We start from the raw sequence: 19,263 nt of genomic DNA, 5'->3' as shown, positions 1-19,263 counted from the left end.
TCTGCCTATACTGCTGCCACGTAAATGTTACTGGGGTCTGCCTATACTTCTGCCACGTAAATGTTACAGGGGTCTGCCTATACTTCTGCCACATAAATGTTACAGGGGTCTGTCTATACTTCTACCACATAAATGTTACAGGGGTCTGCCTATACTGCTGCTACAAGAATGTTACTGGGGTCTGCCTATACTGCTGCCACTTAAATGTTACAGGGGTCTGCCTATACTGCTACTACAAATGGTTACTGGGGTCTGCCTATACTACTGCTACAAGAATGTTACAAGGGTCTGCCTATACTGCTGCCACTTAAATGTTACAGGGGTCTGCCTATACTGCTACTACAAAAATGTTACTGGGCTCTGCCTATACTGCTGCCACATAAATGTTACAGGGGCTGCCTATACAGCTGCTACAAGAATGTTACTGGGGTCTGCCTATACTGTTCTCACTTAAATGTTACAGGGGTCTGCCTATACTGCTGCCACGTAAATGTTACAGGAGTCTGCCTATACTGCTGCTACAAGAATGTTACAGGGGTCTGCCTATACTGCTGCCACCTAAATGTTACAGGGGTCTGCCTATACTGCTGCTACAAAAATGTTACAGGGGTCTGCCTATACTTCTGCCATGTAATTGCTACAGGGGTCTGCCAATACTGCTGCTACAAGAATGTTACAGGGGTCTGCCTATACTGCTGCCACTTAAATGTTACAGGGGTCTGCCTATACTTCTACTAAAGAAATGGTACCGGGGTCTGCTTATACTACTGCAACCAAAATGTTACTGGGGTGTACTTATAGCTTTTCTACTGGAATGTTACATGGGTCTGTTTATACTATGGGTGCACACAGACTTCCCATCGCAGTGTTTTACCTATCAGGCCCCAAAACACTCACTGACTAGGTCATGAATTGTGGGGCGAGGCCAATATGTATTTTCTCTCGTGTTACCAGAGTTATCTGTGAAACTCGTTTGGGCCACTGAAGAGGAGCGTTACTGGCTTAATGAGCTGTACTAGCATCGGAGTCCGCTCTATGCCCGCGTTTGCTGAGGGTGTGTGCAGTGGCCTATGTCCTCAGTGGAGTGAAAGTCTGCCATATTTGGGCACTGTAATTTCTTTATGTTTATTACTTTTTGGGGGTTCCTTCTGCTCGTCTATGCTGTGAGTGCACAAAGACTTCCTATTGCGATGTTTTACCTGTCGGGCACAAAGTCACTGACTGACTTGGGTAGGGTGCAGAGTGCAGATTGCTTTTCCTTGGCAGTGTCGATTGAGCTATCCGACACCAACACAGAATGAATAGTGTGAGGGGACCCAGATCGCCCATTGCTATATAACTCGCGGCACCTTGGGTCACACAGTTTGTTTGCTGGGACCGAGCCTGACCAAGAGCCCGCTCACATACTTCCCACACAGGCTACAGCGGGTCCTGGTCATGGTTTCTTGGCCTTGTAAGGCCACCTCCTCCTCTTGCTTGGGGTCAGGGGATCAGCACTGGGCATCATGTATTTGCTGTCGTGTTACGACAGTTGTCTGATACACTGGTTTGGGCAAAAAAAGAGGAGCGTAACTGCATTAATGAGACATTCAATGCTGTACTAGCTTCGAGGTCCGCTTCATGCCTACGATTTCTGAAGCTGTTGGCCAAGGCCTACATCCCAGGGGAACTGCAAGTATGCCAGGTTGGGCCTGTGGAACTTTTTCCTGGCTAATCCAGTCATTGGAGCGGTGAAAGCAAACATAACTGATTTAATGAGCCCGTCGCAGATGAACTAGCATTGAAGTCCGCTTCATGCCTACGATTGCTGAAGCTGTTGGCCGATTCCTAGGTCCCGGGGGAACTGCAACGGCGCAAGGTTGGGCCTGTGGAACTTTTTCCTGCTAATCCAGTCATTGGAGCGGTGAAAGAAAACGTAAGTGATTTACTGAGACCTTCGCAGCTGAACTAGCATCGAAGTCCGCTTCATGCCCTTGATTGCTGAGGGTTTGTGCAGAGGCCTATGTCCTCGACCCAGTGAGTCTGCCATGTTTGGGCACTCTGATTTCTTCATGGTTCATGTCTTGGGTCGCCTAGGACCCACCTATGCTGTGGGTGCACACAGACTTCCCATTGCAGAGATTTACCTGTTTGGCGCAAAGACACTGACTGACTTGGGTAAGGGGCAGAGTGCAGATGGATTTCCCCTTGTGGTGTCGATTGAGCTATCCGACACCTAGACAGAATGGATACTGTGTGGGCACATGGATTCCCCATAGCTTTGTAACTCATGCCCACGTTTGCAGCACCTGACGGAGGTTGGCACTTTATTGGAATGAAGATCGAACGTCAATTTCTCATTGATTCTCTACAGCATTGTGGGATATCGCCCCCCCCCCCCTTTTACAGAAGGTCGCTACCTGGTCCTGCCAACCCTCTGCAGTGTATGCCTCTGGTTCCTCCTCATGGCAGACGCACTTGGAAATAGACATGAAGGTGGTGTGGCTATGAAGCAAGCGTGTGGCATGAGGGCAACTGAAGGCTGCGCAGGGACACTTTTGTGTGCACTGTGGACGCTGGGTCGTGCGGGGGGTTGGGCAGCATGTAACCCAGGAGAAGAGGCAGCGGTGTGACCCGCAGGCAGTGATTGTGCTTGGTTGGAGGTAGTGTGGTGCTTAGCTAAGGTGTGCCTTGCTAATAAGGGTTTGTCCAAAGTAAAAATTGTTAGGGGGAGGGCACCCTTGCCGCTATTGTGGCTTAATAGTGAGACCTGGGAGCCTGAGATGCAGCCCTGCATGCTGGCCCTCCCCTCCCCTATCCGTTTCCATGGCGTTTCCATCACTTTCGTAGGTTTTCCAGATTTTCACAAGTGAAAACCTAAGCGGGGCATGGGTCATATACAAAAATGTTCGAGTCGCCCATTGACTTCAATGGGGTTCATTACTCGAAATGAACTCTCGAGCATCGCGGAAAGTTTGACTCGAGCAACGAGCACCCGAGCATTTTGGTGCTCGCTTATCTCTAATTATTATTTTTAAAATTCAGATTGGGAACCCTGAGGAGAGATAAGCAGGAAGTCTGCATGTCCCTGACTGCCTGCCATACATCTGCCGCCAGGGCCATAGGATATTTTTGTCTTGACATCTTTCAAGAGGCTTTGGTGACATATGGCAGATTTGACAACCCTGTCATAAATCTGGCCGTTCTCCCCTTTGTCTGGGACGCTCATGGACATTATGGAAGAGTTGACAAGCCTGTAATAATCTTCACTAACTCCTATTTTGTCTGTTTTACATTTAGAACAATGGAGATCCATGTTTTCACAGTCACCAATGTAACAGCGGGTGTTGCTATCCTGGGAGCTCTGTGTACAAAGCATTTTGTGTACCAAAACATGACAAAACTCGGAAATGTCTCGGCCCGGTGAGTACCTGTAACCAGCTGTTGTCCTGGTTTCTCATCCACACACAGTATAAGGGCTCAGTCACACGGGCGTTTGTACGCACGTCTGTCAGTTGTGTTTGCCGGCTGCATTTAAATAGAGCCAATGCTTTTCAATGGGAGCGCGCACATGTGCGAATTTTACATGTGCATAAACACACGCGGCAAAAATTAGAGGACACCGGTTCGCAGAATGCATGTAACTGCGGCAAACCAGTGTTCTGTGTATGTGAAACTCGTGGATGTGAAACACCTTGCGCTTAATGGGGCTGGCGGCAGCAGCGCCGACCCCCATTGAGAACATATAGTGGAGATAAAGAAATCCTCTGCCACAGCTGCAGCAGAGGAGAGCAATGTTCTCCCATTAAATTCAATATTGCCAGATCCATTGAATTCAATGGGAGAGCATTGCTCTCCTCTTCCACAGCTGTGGCAGAGGATTTCTTTATCTCCATGGTGAGTCCCATTTTTAACTGGACACTGTGACAATGCTGTCAGTGTCCAGTGACAATGGGACTCCCCGCAGAGATGAAGAAATCCTCTACCACAGCTGTAGCAGAGGATCGCAATGTTCTCTGTATGTCAATGGGGCCGTCGCAGCTGCCGCCAGCCCCATTGACCACAGGTGAAATGTGGCAGCATCCAGGGGTTTCACATCCAAGGAATCCCCTGCTGCAGCTGTCACAGCAGGGGATAGCGGGCAGCACACTTTTTAAGCTGATAAACGCTGCTAGCAGAATTTTTCCTCCATGTCGCCTGCTTCGGGCACGCAAATTTTTGAACGCATAACTGATGCATTCAAAAATTCGTGCAGCACAACGCCCGTGTGACTGAGCTTTAAGGTGTCGTTTACACGGGTTTCAAACTGCCATATCCATGCTAGATTTTTTTTTCCATGGGTCTGTCCATTTAATCCATGGTAGAATATTGAAGTTATAGTTTGGAGTTCTGCTGCAGCTCTTGTCAATGGGGTAAATACGCATTCGCCCGCCGGATCTGGTTTCCGTGTGATTGTCATGTCAATTCTCATTGCTGTAATGTTCAAAAATCACAACAGTTCAGATAGCGCCAAAGGATTAATGATGGGTTATCCATTTTAGCATTTTCATATCCTTCATAGTCGAGGAGAGCTGCAACGACAGTATGGGGGTTTCTCTCACGGAGAATGGCCCCCAGAAAAGAAGCAAACAACAAGTTTTAAATAAAAAAGGTTTGCGCTCGTAGAATATGCAAGAAGATAACCCAAATAGGTCTTCAATCCAAGACAAGCAAGAAATAAGAACAGCACTTACTCCGGAGGAGGGGGATGTATAGAACAAGTGCTGACTCTTCTAAATCCCTCGGGTCGCAAATATTACTGCACGGCAAGCGGGTCAGGTCTTCACTTTATTTCTAGGAGGCATAGGCAACGCGTTTCGGTGTAATAATAACACCTTTATCAAGCCAATATTATTGCTGAAAGGTGGATTTGAAAATCTGCATGGAGAAAAATGTATCCTATATGATCTGCAGCCGGGATCTGCCTGCCAATACATGGAATGCTAAAATGGTGTGAATTGGGCATAACATTGGGTGCATAATCTGTATCTAATTCTAAGGCAAAATACCCCATGAGAGCAAGAACCATAAGACCTCTGTCTGTCTAAGTAACTATTTGCATTGCCCATAAAAAAAATCCTGAGCAATTTATCTTCTAACCGTACATGGAGCTGATCCTCTTTTATCCCTCCTGGAAATGTATAGCTGAATCCACTCTCGGAGTGCTTGTACATGTAGCATTAGTGCGCCGCGCACTTTTACTGCATATCACATTTTCAATGCAGTTTTTGGATGCATGGGTTTTACAGATACAAAATATTAAAACCTTGTTTCATTCATACAAGCCGCACAGCTAAAGACAACATAAAATACTGTTGTCATTCAAGGAAAAAAACAATACAATTGCTGATGCCCCACGCTGCATTTCCAAACACTGAGTTTAAATTTTTCAAACGATTCACTAAAAATGATCAAATCCGACTAAAAAAAAAAAAAACCCAGAAAACCTACTGATACAAAGATGCAAGAGCAGAAACACAGCAGCTCCCTGCCGCAGGCAGAAAGACACTGCTATATGGAGGGGCACGGGTGCAGAATACTGATGTACGACCCCTCTCACACCAACCATACACTGGGGGGCTGCTAGTATTATACCGGCACATGGACGAGGCTTGTATAGGGGGCCAGTCACACAGATACGTGTAGTGCATCATGCAGGATTACAGCAATTAGTGACGCCCCTACTATTACATCAAGCAAGTTGTCCTGCATATTTTAAGGGCTCGTATAGCGTCAACTTATTCCGCAGCGCTTTCAGGCATGGGATAAATGCAAAACAATACAACAATTACAATGTGAGGTACATTCAGTTTGAAACAAATGGGGTGGGGGTGTCACAGGAAGTGCAAGGGAGGAGGGGCATTTTTAAGGCACGTCTGAAATTTCGTGCATCAGGAATTGTCCGGATGCCTTGGGCTAGAGCGTTCCAGAGGATGGGTGCTGCTCTGCTGGGTGGTGTACGGACAGGAGGGAGGCGATGAATGGTGGTACAGCGCCATGCAGTGCTTTGTGGGTGAGGTTGAGGAGTTTAAATTTAGTTCTGCAGTGGATGGGCAATCAATGCAGCGACTGGTACAGTGCAGAGGCGTCTGAGTAATGACTGGATAAAATAAAGAGCCTAGCTGCCGCATTTAGTATGAATTGGAGTGGAGTGAGTCTGGTGCAGGGGAGGCCGATGAGTAGCAAGCTGCAGTAGTCGAGTCAGGAGTGGATGAGGGCGACCACGAGTGTCTTTAGCGTGTCCGTGGTGAGGAACGTCCGTATTTTAGCAATATTTCTGAGGTGCATGTGGCATGTTTGGGCCAGAGATTGGATATGGGGGAGTAAAGGAGAGGTCAGAGTCCAGCGTGACCCCAATGTAGCGGGCATGCTGTCTGGGGGTTATGCCAGACACTGGAATGGAGATGTTGAGGGGAGGTTGGTTGGAAGGTGGAAAAATGAGGAGGTCAGTTTTAGAGAGGTTTAGTTTAAGAAAAAAGGAGGACATAGTATTAGAGACAGCGGACAGACAGTCAGTGATATTTTGGAGGAATGGTTCAGAGATCTCAAGAGAGGAGGTGCATAGTTGGGTGTCATCAGCATAGAGATGGTATTGGAGGCCGAATTTGTGGATGGTTTGTCCAATTGGGGCAGTATAGATAGAGAAGAGAAGGGGAGCAAAGACTGAGCCCTGGGGTACCCCAACAGCGAGAGGAAGTGGAGAGGAGATAGAGCCAACAAAGGAGACACTGAAAGAGCAATCAGAGAACAGAGAGATAGGAGGAGAACCAGGAGAGAGCAGTGGGTGGAAATGGACATGGTCATGCAGATTTTTTCCTGCACATGCATTGTGTTTTTTTCCGTGCAGAAAAGCATGCGAATCTCCGCTCGTCTGACCGAGCCCTAAGTGTACAAAGCACTGACAACCTGGGCCCCCCAAAATTTAAGGGCCAGGCTGCTGCCTGCATGGCGCACTACACATATCAATGTGACAAGCCTCATCTATGTGCATGTATATTACTAAGCAGCCCCCCCAGTGTACGGTAGGTGTGAGAGCGGTCGTACATCAGTATTCTGCACCGACGCTTCCCCCCCCCCCCCGCCATATAGCATACTGCCTGCTGCAGGGAGCTGGGGTGTTCCTGCTCTTGTATCTCGATCTCAGTAAATATGGCCGCCTTCCGTGATTTCAATTTTGAATTTTAATGGCAAGTGGAGTTGGAAGTCATAAGTGTCTTCATTAACCCTTTCATGTGTTTCTTTAGGCTGTTAGAGGCTTTCACAATCCCTACTGCCAGTGTGAACATGGACTTATATGTGAAGTAAACAGATTTATAGTCAGGACATCACATACAGTAATAGTGCCCCCATACACACTAGTAGAGCCCCATTGTGCCCACACACAGTAATAGTACCCTCTCTGTGCCACCACACAGTAATATAAATAGTAAAAGGTTAAATACAGCTCACCAAAAATCTCTTGATCCATAGCATTATGCCAAATAGCCAACCTCCGCTAAGGGGAGGGCACGGAGGACAACGCCGACCCGGTGTCTCAGGAATGCAATGTGCAAAAAACAATGTATATTATATAGCTGCAGCACTTCTTATCTTCTTTATTAGACTAAAGCAGTTTAAGTTGCTTTCTTCTTGTACGGGCTATATGCTGTGACTGAAGCTTAGTTTTTTGCTGAAGTGCGCACATGTGAGCCATTTTTCTCTTTCTGTGAAAGTATTCTAACAAAGTTTTATTTTTTATGAGACGTGCTGGAGCTATATATTCACTGGTTTTCCACGTGGTAATAGTGCCCACTTTGGGCCCCTTACACAAGAGTAGTCCCCCTACACACAATTATACTGCCCCCCTTTTGCCCCCCCTACACAGTGATAGTGCCTCCTTTGTGCTGTCGGCTGTGACTGTACCTTAACGAGCTCATTTCTTACACAGCGTGCCATGCGATGGTGTGTGTATCATGAATCCTCCTCCTGTCTCCTCCAGTCTGGTGCTTTGTCACTTGTTCTTATGTTCTATGTATGACGGACAGGGTGTCTTGCCAAAGTATTACAGAGCTTTTCCTCAATGTCATTTATATTGATCTTTTTGCTAGATGCAAATACAGTACATACAGGGGGTAGACAAAAATATGGAAACACCGTATGAAATGCATGGGGTTTTAATTATTTGTACTGAGCTGCTCTTTTGACCCCTGCTTGGCTGAGAGATTCCCCACCAAATTTGTGTTTACTTCACCTTTTGTTGTCCTCTGAAGGGTTTTGGGAACCAGCTGGTAACATAAGCTGTTTGACTCAAAGGCCTGACTAATGGAACCTTGTTGCTCAGGCAGATGTTCATTTCTGCCCAGCAGCATCTATGTCATATTATCTCCACTTAAAATTGGTCTTTACATGTCTTATTGAAATATGATTTATAATTCCATGTAATTTATGGCATGCATTTTGTATGGTGCTTCCATATTTTTGTCCACCCCTATAGTTATGTCACAATATGGCGGTTGCTGACTGGCCTGTGTAGTATGGCAGTTGGTGACTGGCCTGTGTAGTATGGCGTACAAGGTGCTGGAAGGAGATGCCCATATACCATGTTATGTAGAAGTAATGTTAAGAAGCCCACCAGTAGTACAGTGAGACTGCTGTATTTATGCCACTATTTATGGCTGAAGCAAAAGCCATATTATAGGACTACTCGGCTGTTTCCGTCACTGCTGACCACACCTGGCCACTACATACAGTCAGACCGGGGCAGTAGGGTCCACAACTAGAGATAGGTGCAGGTCCCAGGGGTCTGCTAATAATGAGCTGATTTGATTGCAGATCTTAATGCAGAAATTTAAGGTGGATTTGCAGCATAAATTTTGTGCTGTTTGTGAAAATGGAGTTATATAAAAAGACAATTTCATATTCCAGACAAAGTGGTCGGGAATTCAATCTGTGATGCTGAAAGGTACCTTTAGGGTGCATTCAGACAAGCGTGTTTATGTGCGTACATATGTGCGCACATACCACTCGTCTATTAGAATCATTGGTTCCCTATGTCTGTGTTGAACAGGCATGAAAACGCGTGTACCTGCAAAAGATAGGACATGCGTGCACCATAGGTCAGTGGTGCGGGTCATTATTCCCAGCGGGGAGTCCCCTCATCGCTGAACACTGACAGCACCGTTACAGTGTTCAGTGACAAGGGGACTCCCCGCGGGGAGCAAAGAATCCTCTGCCGCAGCTGCGACAGAGGATTGCAAAGCTCTCCGATTGATTTCAATTGACAGCAATAGGATGCCAGCACCCATGCAGTGATTTTCGAGAAAGGGCTTTAAATATGAGCCCTTCGCTAAAAATAAATCCTAGTTGTAGTAAAAAATTTAAAAAAAACAATACATAATCACCTCTCCGCCGCTGCTGGGTCTCAGGCGCGTCTAGCCCCTTGGGTCCCGTCACTGCAATGAACTTCTTTCAGTAGGCAGAGATTTAAAATCCCTGCCTGTTGAAAGGGCTGCGTCTGATTGGCTGAGCACTTAGCCATTCATTGAATGGCAGCTGAGCGCTGCCTGTGATTGGTCACAGCACTTAGCCAATCACAGGCAGCGCTCAGCTGTCATTCAATGAATGGCTAAGCGCTCAGCCAATCAGACAGAGCCCTTTTAGCAGGCAAGGATTTTAAATCCCCGCCTGCTGGAAGAACTTCATTACAGTAATGGGACCCAAGCGACTAGTTGCGTCTGAGCCCCTGCCAGCGGCGGAGGGGTGACTGTGTTTTTTTAATTTTTTTACACCAGATAGGAATGATTTTCAGGGAAGGGCTTATATTAAAGCCCTTCCCTGAAAATCACTGCAGCGGTTGCAGGCAGACCATTGCTTTCAATGGGGCCACCAGCAGCAGCCGTGGCCCCATTGAAAGCAATGTTTCAGGAACATATATTCATGCATGTTTGTGCACGTATGTGGGTGCGCCACTTTTGTGCACACATATGTATGCACAGGCACACACTCGTGTAAATGCACCCTTACATGAAGGAACTGTCTGTCAGGCTCCAGCTCAGAAAGGGAAGAATAGCTTGACGGACAGCTTCCATTGACTGCAGTGGAAGCTGTCCGCCCCGCGGAAAATAGAACATACCGCGGGTGAGTACATGTGATTTCACGGTGCGGAATTCCGCACCGTGAGGATTGCAGTATTAGCTTCAATAGAACCTAATAGCTGCGGGGCAACACAGCGGAAATCCGCCCGTGGGAATTAGCCCTAACTTAACACGGGGCTGAATTTGCCACACGGACTTATGTTCTATCTAAAACTCTTTACCATGGGCTGATGATCAGCAGCACAAGGGTTAATATGAATGCTCGTTGCTGCTTGTTCTCTTCTGAAATTTTACCCGCAATCAGTTGACAAACAAGCAAACGCTCCCTTGTCAGCAGATCTGATTTACTATGTGGACATGAAGATCCTTGTTTGCCGGCATCACATTGTCTTGTGTAAACTGGGGAGATGCTTACAAAAACCATGAAAACAACAGATGTACAAGCAAATTGTACAATCTATAGTGTACTGTAAATCCCCAGACCCCTATATATAACCAGCCATAGTGTACTGTAAATCCCCAGACCCCTGTATATAACCAACCATAGGGTACTGTAAATCCCCAGACCTCTGTATATAACCAGCCATAGTGTACTGTAAATCCCCAGACCCCTGTATATAGGCAGCCATAGTATACAGTATAACCCCAGACCCCTGTATATAACCAGCTAAAGTGTACTGTAAATCCACAGACCCCTGTATATAACCGGCCATAGTGTACTGTAAATCCCCAGACCTCTGTATATAGGCAGCCATAGTGAACTGTAAATCCCCAGACCCCTGTATATAACCAGCCATAGTGTACTGTAAATCCCCAGACCCCTGTATATAACCAGCCATAGTGTACTGTAAATCCCCAGACCTCTGTATATAACCAACCGTAGTCTACTGTAAATCCACAGACCCCTGTATATAACCAGCCATAGTGTACTGAAAATCCCCAGACCCCTGTATATAACCAGCCATAGTGTACTGTAAATCCCCAGACCCCTGTATATAACCAGCCATAGTGTACTGTAAATCCTCAGACCTCTGTATATAACCAGCCATAGTGTACTGTAAATCCACAGACCCCTGTATATAACCAGCCATAGTGTACTGCAAATCCCCAGACCCGTGTATATAACCAGCCATAGTGTACTGTAAATCCAGACCCTGTATATAGGCAGTCATAGTGTTCTGTAAATCCCCAGACCCGTGTATATAACCAGCCATAGTGTTCTGTAAATCCCCAGACCCGTGTATATAACCAGCCATAGTGTACTGTAAATCCCCAGACCTCTGTATATAACCAGCCATAGTGTACGGTAAATCCCCAGACCCCTGTATATAACCAGCCACAGTGTACTGTAAATCCAGACCCCTATATATAACCAGCCATAGTATACTGTACATCCAGACCCCTGTATATAGGCAGCCATAGTATACTATATAACCCCAGACCCCTGTATATAACCATCTATAGTGTACTGTAAATCCACAGACCCCTGTATATAACCAGCCATTATGTATTGTAAATCCTCAGTCCCCTGTATATAACCAGCCATAGTGTACTGTAAATCCTCAGACCCCTGTATATAACCAGCCATAGTGTACTGTAAATCCCCAGACCCCTGTATATAACCAGCCATAGTGTACTGTAAATCCCCAGACCCCTGTATATAGCCAGCCATAGTGTACTGTAAATTCTCAGACCCCTGTATAAAACCAGCCATAGTGTTCTGTAAATCCCCAGACCCCTGTATATAACCAGCCATAGTGTACTGTAAATCCCCAGACCCCTGTATATAACCAGCCATAGTGTACTGTAAATCCCCAGACCTCTGTATATAAGCAGCCATAGTGTACTGTAAATCCCCAGACCTCTGTATATAACCAGCCATAGTGTACTGTAAATCCACAGACCCCTGTATATAACCAGCCATAGTGTACTGTAAATCCCCAGACCCCTTTATATAACCAGCCATAGTGTACTGTAAATCCCCAGACACCTGTATATAACCAGCCATAGTGTACTGTAAATCCCCAGACCCCTGTATATAACCATCTATAGTGTACTGTAAATCCCCAGACCCTTCTATATAGGCAGCCATAGTGTACTGTAAATCCCCGGACCCCTGTATATAACCAGCTATAGTGTACTGTAAATAACCACCCCTATACATAACCAGCCATATTGTACTGTAAATCCACAGATCCCTGTATATAACCATCTATAGTGTACTGTAAATCCCCAGACCCTTCTATATAGCCAGCCATAGTGTACTGTAAATCCCCGGACCCCTGTATATAGCCAGCCATAGTGTACTGTAAATCCCCAGACCCCTGTATATAACCAGCCGTAGGGTACTGTAAATCCCCAGACCCCTGTATATAACCAGCCATAGTGTACTGTGAATCCCCAGACCCCTGTATATAGGCAGCCATAGTATACTGTATAACCCAAGACCCCTGTATATAACCAGCTATAGTGTACTATAAATCCACAGACCCCTGTATATAACCGGCCATAGTGTACTGTAAATCCCCAGACCTCTGTATATAGGCAGCCATAGTGTACTGTAAATCCCCAGACCTCTGTATATAACCAGCCATAGTGTACTGTAAATCCCCAGACCCCTGTATATAACCAGCCATAGTGTACTGTAAATCCAGACCCCTGTATATACCCAGCCATAGTGTTCTGTAAATCCCCAGACCCGTGTATATAACCAGCCATAGTGTACTGTGAATCCCCAGACCCCTGTATATAGGCAGCCATAGTATACTGTATAACCCAAGACCCCTGTATATAACCAGCTATAGTGTACTATAAATCCACAGACCCCTGTATATAACCGGCCATAGTGTACTATAAATCCCCAGACCTCTGTATATAGGCAGCCATAGTGTACTGTAAATCCCCAGACCTCTGTATATAACCAGCCATAGTGTACTGTAAATCCCCAGACCCCTGTATATAACCAGCCATAGTGTACTGTAAATCCAGACCCCTGTATATAACCAGCCATAGTGTTCTGTAAATCCCCAGACCCGTGTATATAACCAGCCATAGTGTACTGTAAATCCCCAGACCTCTGTATATAACCAGCTATAGTGTACTGTAAATCCCTAGACCCCTGTATATAACCAGCCATAGTGTACTGTAAATCCCCAGACCCCTGTATATAACCAGCCATAGTGTACTGTAAATCCAGACCCCTGTATATAACCAGCCATAGTGTACTGTAAATCCCCAGACCTCTGTATATAACCAGCCATAGTGTACTGTAAATCCACAGACCCCTGTATATAACCAGCCATAGTGTACTGTAAATCCACAGACCCCAGTATATAACCAGCCATAGTGTACTGTAAATCCAGACCCTGTATATAGGCAGTCATAGTGTTCTGTAAATCCCCAGACCCGTGTATATAACCAGCCATAGTGTTCTGTAAATCCCCAGACCCGTGTATATAACCAGCCATAGTGTACTGTAAATCCCCAGACCTCTGTATATAACCAGCCATAGTGTACTGTAAATCCCCAGACCCCTGTATATAACCAGCCATAGTGTACTGTAAATCCAGACCCCTGTATATAACCAGCCATAGTATACTGTACATCCAGACCCCTGTATATAGGCAGCCATAGTATACTATATAACCCCAGACCCCTGTATATAACCATCTATAGTGTACTGTAAACCCACAGACCCCTGTATATAACCAGCCATTATGTATTGTAAATCCTCAGTCCCCTGTGTATAACCAGCCATAGTGTACTGTAAATCCCCAGACCCCTGTATATAACCAGCCATAGTGTACTGTAAATCCTCAGACCCCTGTATATAACCAGCCATAGTGTTCTGTGAATCCCCAGACCCCTGTATATAACCAGCCATAGTGTACTGTAAATCTCCAGACCCCTGTATATAACCAGCCATAGTGTACTGTAAATCCCCAGACCCCTGTATATAACCAGCCATAGTGTACTGTAAATCCCCAGACCCCTGTATATAACCAGCCATAGTGTTCTGTAAATCCCCAGACCCCTGTATATAACCAGCCATAGTGTACTGTAAATCCCCAGACCCCTGTATATAACCAGCCATAGTGTACTGTAAATCCCCAGACACCTGTATATAACCAGCCATAGCGTACTGTAAATCCCCAGACCCCTGTATATAACCATCTATAGTGTACTGTAAATCCCCAGACCCTTCTATATAGGCAGCCATAGTGTACTGTAAATCCCCGGACCCCTGTATATAACCAGCTATAGTGTACTGTAAATAACCACCCCTATACATAACCAGCCATATTGTACTGTAAATCCACAGATCCCTGTATATAACCATCTATAGTGTACTGTAAATCCCCAGACCCTTCTATATAGCCAGCCATAGTGTACTGTAATTCCCGGGACCCCTGTATATAGCCAGCCATAGTGTACTGTAAATCCCCAGACCCCTGAATATAGCCAGCCATAGTGTACTGTAAATCCTCAGACCCCTGTATATAACCAGCAATAGTGTACTGTAAATCCCCAGACCCCTGTATATAACCAGCCATAGTGTACTGTAAATCCTCAGACCCCTGTATATAACCAGCAATAGTGTACTGTAAATCCCCAGACCCCTGTATATAACCAGCCATAGTGTACTGTAAATCCCCAGACCCCTGTATATAACCATCTATAGTGTACTGTAAATCCCCAGACCCTTCTATATAGGCAGCCATAGTGTACTGTAAATCCCCGGACCCCTGTATATAACCAGCTATAGTGTACTGTAAATAACCACCCCTATACATAACCAGCCATATTGTACTGTAAATCCACAGATCCCTGTATATAACCATCTATAGTGTACTGTAAATCCCCAGACCCTTCTATATAGCCAGCCATAGTGTACTGTAAATCCCCGGACCCCTGTATATAGCCAGCCATAGTGTACTGTATATCCAGACCCCTGTATATAACCAGCCATAGTGTACTGTAAATCCCCAGACCCCTGTATATAACCATCTGTAGTGTACTGTAAATCCCCAGACCCCTGTATATAACCAGCCATAGTGTACTGTAAATCCCCAGACCCCTGTATATAGCCAGCCATAGTTTACTGTAAATCCCCAGACCCCTGTATTTAACCATCCATGGTGTACTGTAAATCCACAGACCCGTGTATATAACCATCCATAGTGTACTGTAAATCCCCAGACCCCTGTATATAACCATCCATGGTGTACTGTAAATCCCCAGACCCGTGTATATAACCATCCATAGTGTACTGTAAATCCCCAGACCCTGTATATAGGCAGCCATAGTGTACTACAAATCCCCAGACCCCTGTATATAACCATCCATAGTGTACTGTAAATCCCCAGACCCCTGTATATAACCATCCATGGTGTACTGTAAATCCCCAGACCCTGTATATAGGCAGCCATAGTGTACTGTAAATCCCCAGACCCTTGTATATAACCAGACATAGTGTAGGACTTACAGATGAAGTTACAGGAGGCCATGAGGCAGAACAGGACAGGACTGGATGGCTCTGTGTGGGCGATGCAGCTCGCGCAGGACATCCGGAACTGGCAGGAGCGAGGAACAATGCGTGGGAGAGAAGAGTGAGTACCACGTGGTTATCCAAGATGGCAGCCAGCGCGGTGCAGCGAGCCACAGAGCGCGGGAGCGCTGTCTGCAGCTGGGGAAGGTAGGGAGTGAAGCCAGCAGGAGGGGGTGGGAGAGTGAGATCTCCGGGTGCGAGGGTGGGGTCGGAGAGGGTGCAGCTCCTTGTGCAGCTCAGTGGGCAGGGAGCGGAGCCAGCCACACACACTGTGGAGCAAGAAGGAGGGCAGGTTTGAGCATGAGGTCATCCTGGGCCCAGTGTTGGACCTTAGCAGAGGGAGGTATTGCAGGTCCAGGGGATAAGGCTCCAGCAGTCAGTAAAAAAGGCAGATGTTCAGCTGCAGCGCATGCAGGGGGTGCTGGGACACGCATACTAAGCCCAGAGGCGTAAGTTGAAGCTCCCGGGCCCCAATGCAAAACCAATAACTGGGCCCCAACTATAATGCTTTACTCATAAAACTGGGTTCCCTATATGGAAAAGAGAGACCTCCAGGGCTGCCTGAGGCTCCAGGGCCCGGGTGCAGCCGCATCCCCTGCATCCTCTATAGTTACGCCGCTGCCTTAGCCTTCTGATAGCATACGGCATACTGCCCCACTCTCCCCTGCATGGGCTGCCCGCATGCAAGGCAGATAGCCCAGTTTGGTATTGAGAGCCTGTGGAGGGGGGGTTGCAGAAGGCAAGGAGTCTTTTAGCCAACACAGCATAGGCAGTAGGTAGATGGAGGTCGCAAGGGAACACAGTGCGTCTCACACTCTCTGCTTGAAGGTGAATGGAGGAGGAGGTCGGTGAGCAGTAGGAAGAATGCAGGGGCACGCGAGGCTAGTAGTGGTGATGTAGAGAGCAGGCATCAGGAACGGCATTACCAGTCGGGTCGTCACTGACCGCCTTCGATTTTGTCGTCATACTCCAAGTGACGGACAAGTTAGCCGCAGGAGGGAGATGCACTCACGGGAGCCGCCAGGTCAGGTCCAGGCAGGAGCATCGCAGAGGGAATGGGCTCGGGGGGCTTTGCCTAGGAGCGAGCGGCAGCACTCGGCCTGACACAGAAGGAGTCAACGCGGCAGTCAATGGGGCAGGTTGGCGAGGACCCTACCCTTGGCAGCGCCGGAGGTCGGTCGAGCTGGTAAGTCATCATGTTAGAATGCTTGGAAAAATTCGGGTGCCGGAACGGAGCGAGGAGCTGCAGGGGAGAGCGGGGAGGAACGCAGGTAAGATCTTTCTCTCCCTCTCTCCCGCCCGCTCTCCCCTGCTCCCCGCTGCGACTCACCTGTCAGCCGCAGCGGCACCCGAATCTTCAGGGACGAGCACAGCGATACTCGGATAAAGCAAATTACTCGAGCGAGTATTGCTTTTCCGAGTACGCTCGCTCATCTCTATTAATAACACTTTACGCTTGAAAATAAAAAAAAGGTCCAGGGTCATCCAGGGGCGTGGTCAGCCCCTCTGACTTTTTTTTTCTGGTTAATAAATATGGTTTTCCTGGGGATGAGGTCAGCCCCGCCAGATGATTTGGTTGATTAACCCCTTAACGACCGCCCCATCGGGAAACTACGTCCTCAGAAAGTGGGCCTTAATCCTAGAGGACGTAGTTTTATGCATCCTCTTTGGATTGATGCCCACTGGCCTGAGGACGTGACAGCTCCATGCTGTCGGTGCCCGCAGGTAGCCGACAGCATGGAGCTGTCATCCCAGGATGCAGGCAGTCCCCCCCGGCATTGCGATCGGCGCTATAAAATGAATAGCGCCGATCACAAAAAAGTAAATAAAACAGTGTAAAAAAGTAGTAATTCAGCTGCTATGATGGATCGGATCCATCACGGCAGCTGAAAATACTCACACGGCTTGTCGGCGGTGTTCCCCGGAGATCTAATCCTCCCGGACCCGCCGGCGGCCTTCTGCGCATGCGCGCCCGCCAACCAGGAGGTGTTACCGGGGACCACTGTGAGCGGTCCCCGGGCCCGCGATCGCCGCTATCCATTGCGATAGCGGTGATCGCGAAAAAGTTGAAAAAGTAAAACAAAAGTAAAGTTTCACCTCTCCTCATGGATCGGATCCATGAGGGGAGGTGAAGATACTCACCCCCGGTCCTCTGCGATGTCCCGATGTCCAGGGACCCGAAATCCCCGTCTGCGCATGCGCGGCCGATGATTGACATCGGGCGCGTGCACAGAGGGGCTCGAGCCCCGGGAAATTCAAAATTGCTCTGTTCCTGGCTGCCATGTGTAGCCAAGAGCAGAGGGATGTCACCAGGGACATGATCACTGTCATCCAATGGATGACAGTGATCATGTAAAGTAAAAAAAAAGTGCAAAAAGTTTAAAAAAAAAATAAAAAAAGGGGTAAAAGGTAAAAAAAAAAAAAGTGCAAAAAGTAAAAAAAAGTTTTAAAAAGTTAAAAAAAACCTTGCGTTTCATCTCCCCCCACGGATCATATCCGTGAGGGAGGATGAAATGACATACCTAAGGCCTGCGGATTTATCCGCGGACCTCACCCCAGCTTCTGCGCACGCGCCCTTCGCCAATGTGGCTGGCGCATGCGCAAAAGCCGTGGTTTTTTAAAATCTCCCTGCTCCTGGCTACAAAACTTAGCCGAGATCCTGGAGATTTCACATAGGGCCGCGGTGTGCGGTTCCTGATCACATGTTCGCCGTTATCCAATGGATAATGGCAATCACGTAAAAGTTAAAAAAGGGGGAAGGTTCGTCTCCCCTCACCGATGCGATCGGTGAGAGGAGATAAAACTTTTTACCGGAGGCCTCCATATTTGCACCCCGACGCAATCTTCTTCCGTGAACTTTCCCGTATTCTGCGCATGCGACCGCCGGCAAAACACCGCACACATGCGCAGGAGTCGGGGAGCCCAGGAAACTTAATATCTCCTTGCTCTCGGCGACCGTTGGTGGCGGGTGGCCTCGTTGAGCGGTCCCCGGTCACGTGATAAAAAGGTAGCGATCTACCTTTGGCCGGTCTCACATGACCGGATAGGAATTACGAATTCCGCATGCGTCTGATCCGCGGTAATACGCAGATAATCACATTGGATTACACAATTCCGCTCACATTAGCGGGTTGGAATTATGTAATCCACTCGCAGAAAAGAGAACGCAGCAGGTTCTATTTTACCGCGGATATCAGCAACATAGAGCCCATTGTGCTCCATGGTCGCGGATATACCTGCAGCCCATACGCAACTACGTTGTATACGGGCTGCGGGTACCCGCGTCATCGCTAAGCGACGGTGCGGGAAATACAAACAAAAAAAAAAAAAGTACTGCGCATGACCGCCCGTGTAAGTACGCAGTTATGCGCAGTACATTACACGGCCATACGCAGGGTCACAGCCGGGCTCACAGCCGGGATCCACCTACGGCCGTGTGAGCCCGGCGTTATTCAGACCGCTACCTGTAATACGCAATTTACAAGAAGCCCCGGGAACGCTCGCCTTCCTGCAGTTCCAGAAGCACCTTGTTGAGCGCCTTCTGTGTGAGACCGCCGCACCTCGTCAAGCTTACGGAGACTCACGGAACGCCACTTTTTACACCCCATCCCCGCCACTGAGGTC

At 47.5% G+C, this 19,263-nt stretch overlaps 1 protein-coding gene across 4 annotated transcripts in view; it reads left to right on the top strand.

The window, feature by feature from the left end:
- LOC136588631 (leucine-rich colipase-like protein 1) overlaps positions 1-19,263 on the top strand; it is a 389,698-nt gene that overhangs the window by 328,793 nt on the left and 41,642 nt on the right. For all 4 annotated transcript variants that reach the window (XM_066588026.1, XM_066588033.1, XM_066588043.1 and 1 more), the window contains exon 3: positions 3,280-3,402. In XM_066588026.1, coding sequence (XP_066444123.1) covers positions 3,280-3,402 — 123 coding nt within the window. The remainder of the gene's footprint in view (positions 1-3,279; positions 3,403-19,263) is intronic.

This window comes from Eleutherodactylus coqui, chromosome 1, assembly GCF_035609145.1.
Source record: "Eleutherodactylus coqui strain aEleCoq1 chromosome 1, aEleCoq1.hap1, whole genome shotgun sequence".
Classification (NCBI taxonomy): Eukaryota; Metazoa; Chordata; class Amphibia; order Anura; family Eleutherodactylidae; genus Eleutherodactylus; species Eleutherodactylus coqui.
This window is presented reverse-complemented; position numbering and strand designations above follow the sequence as displayed.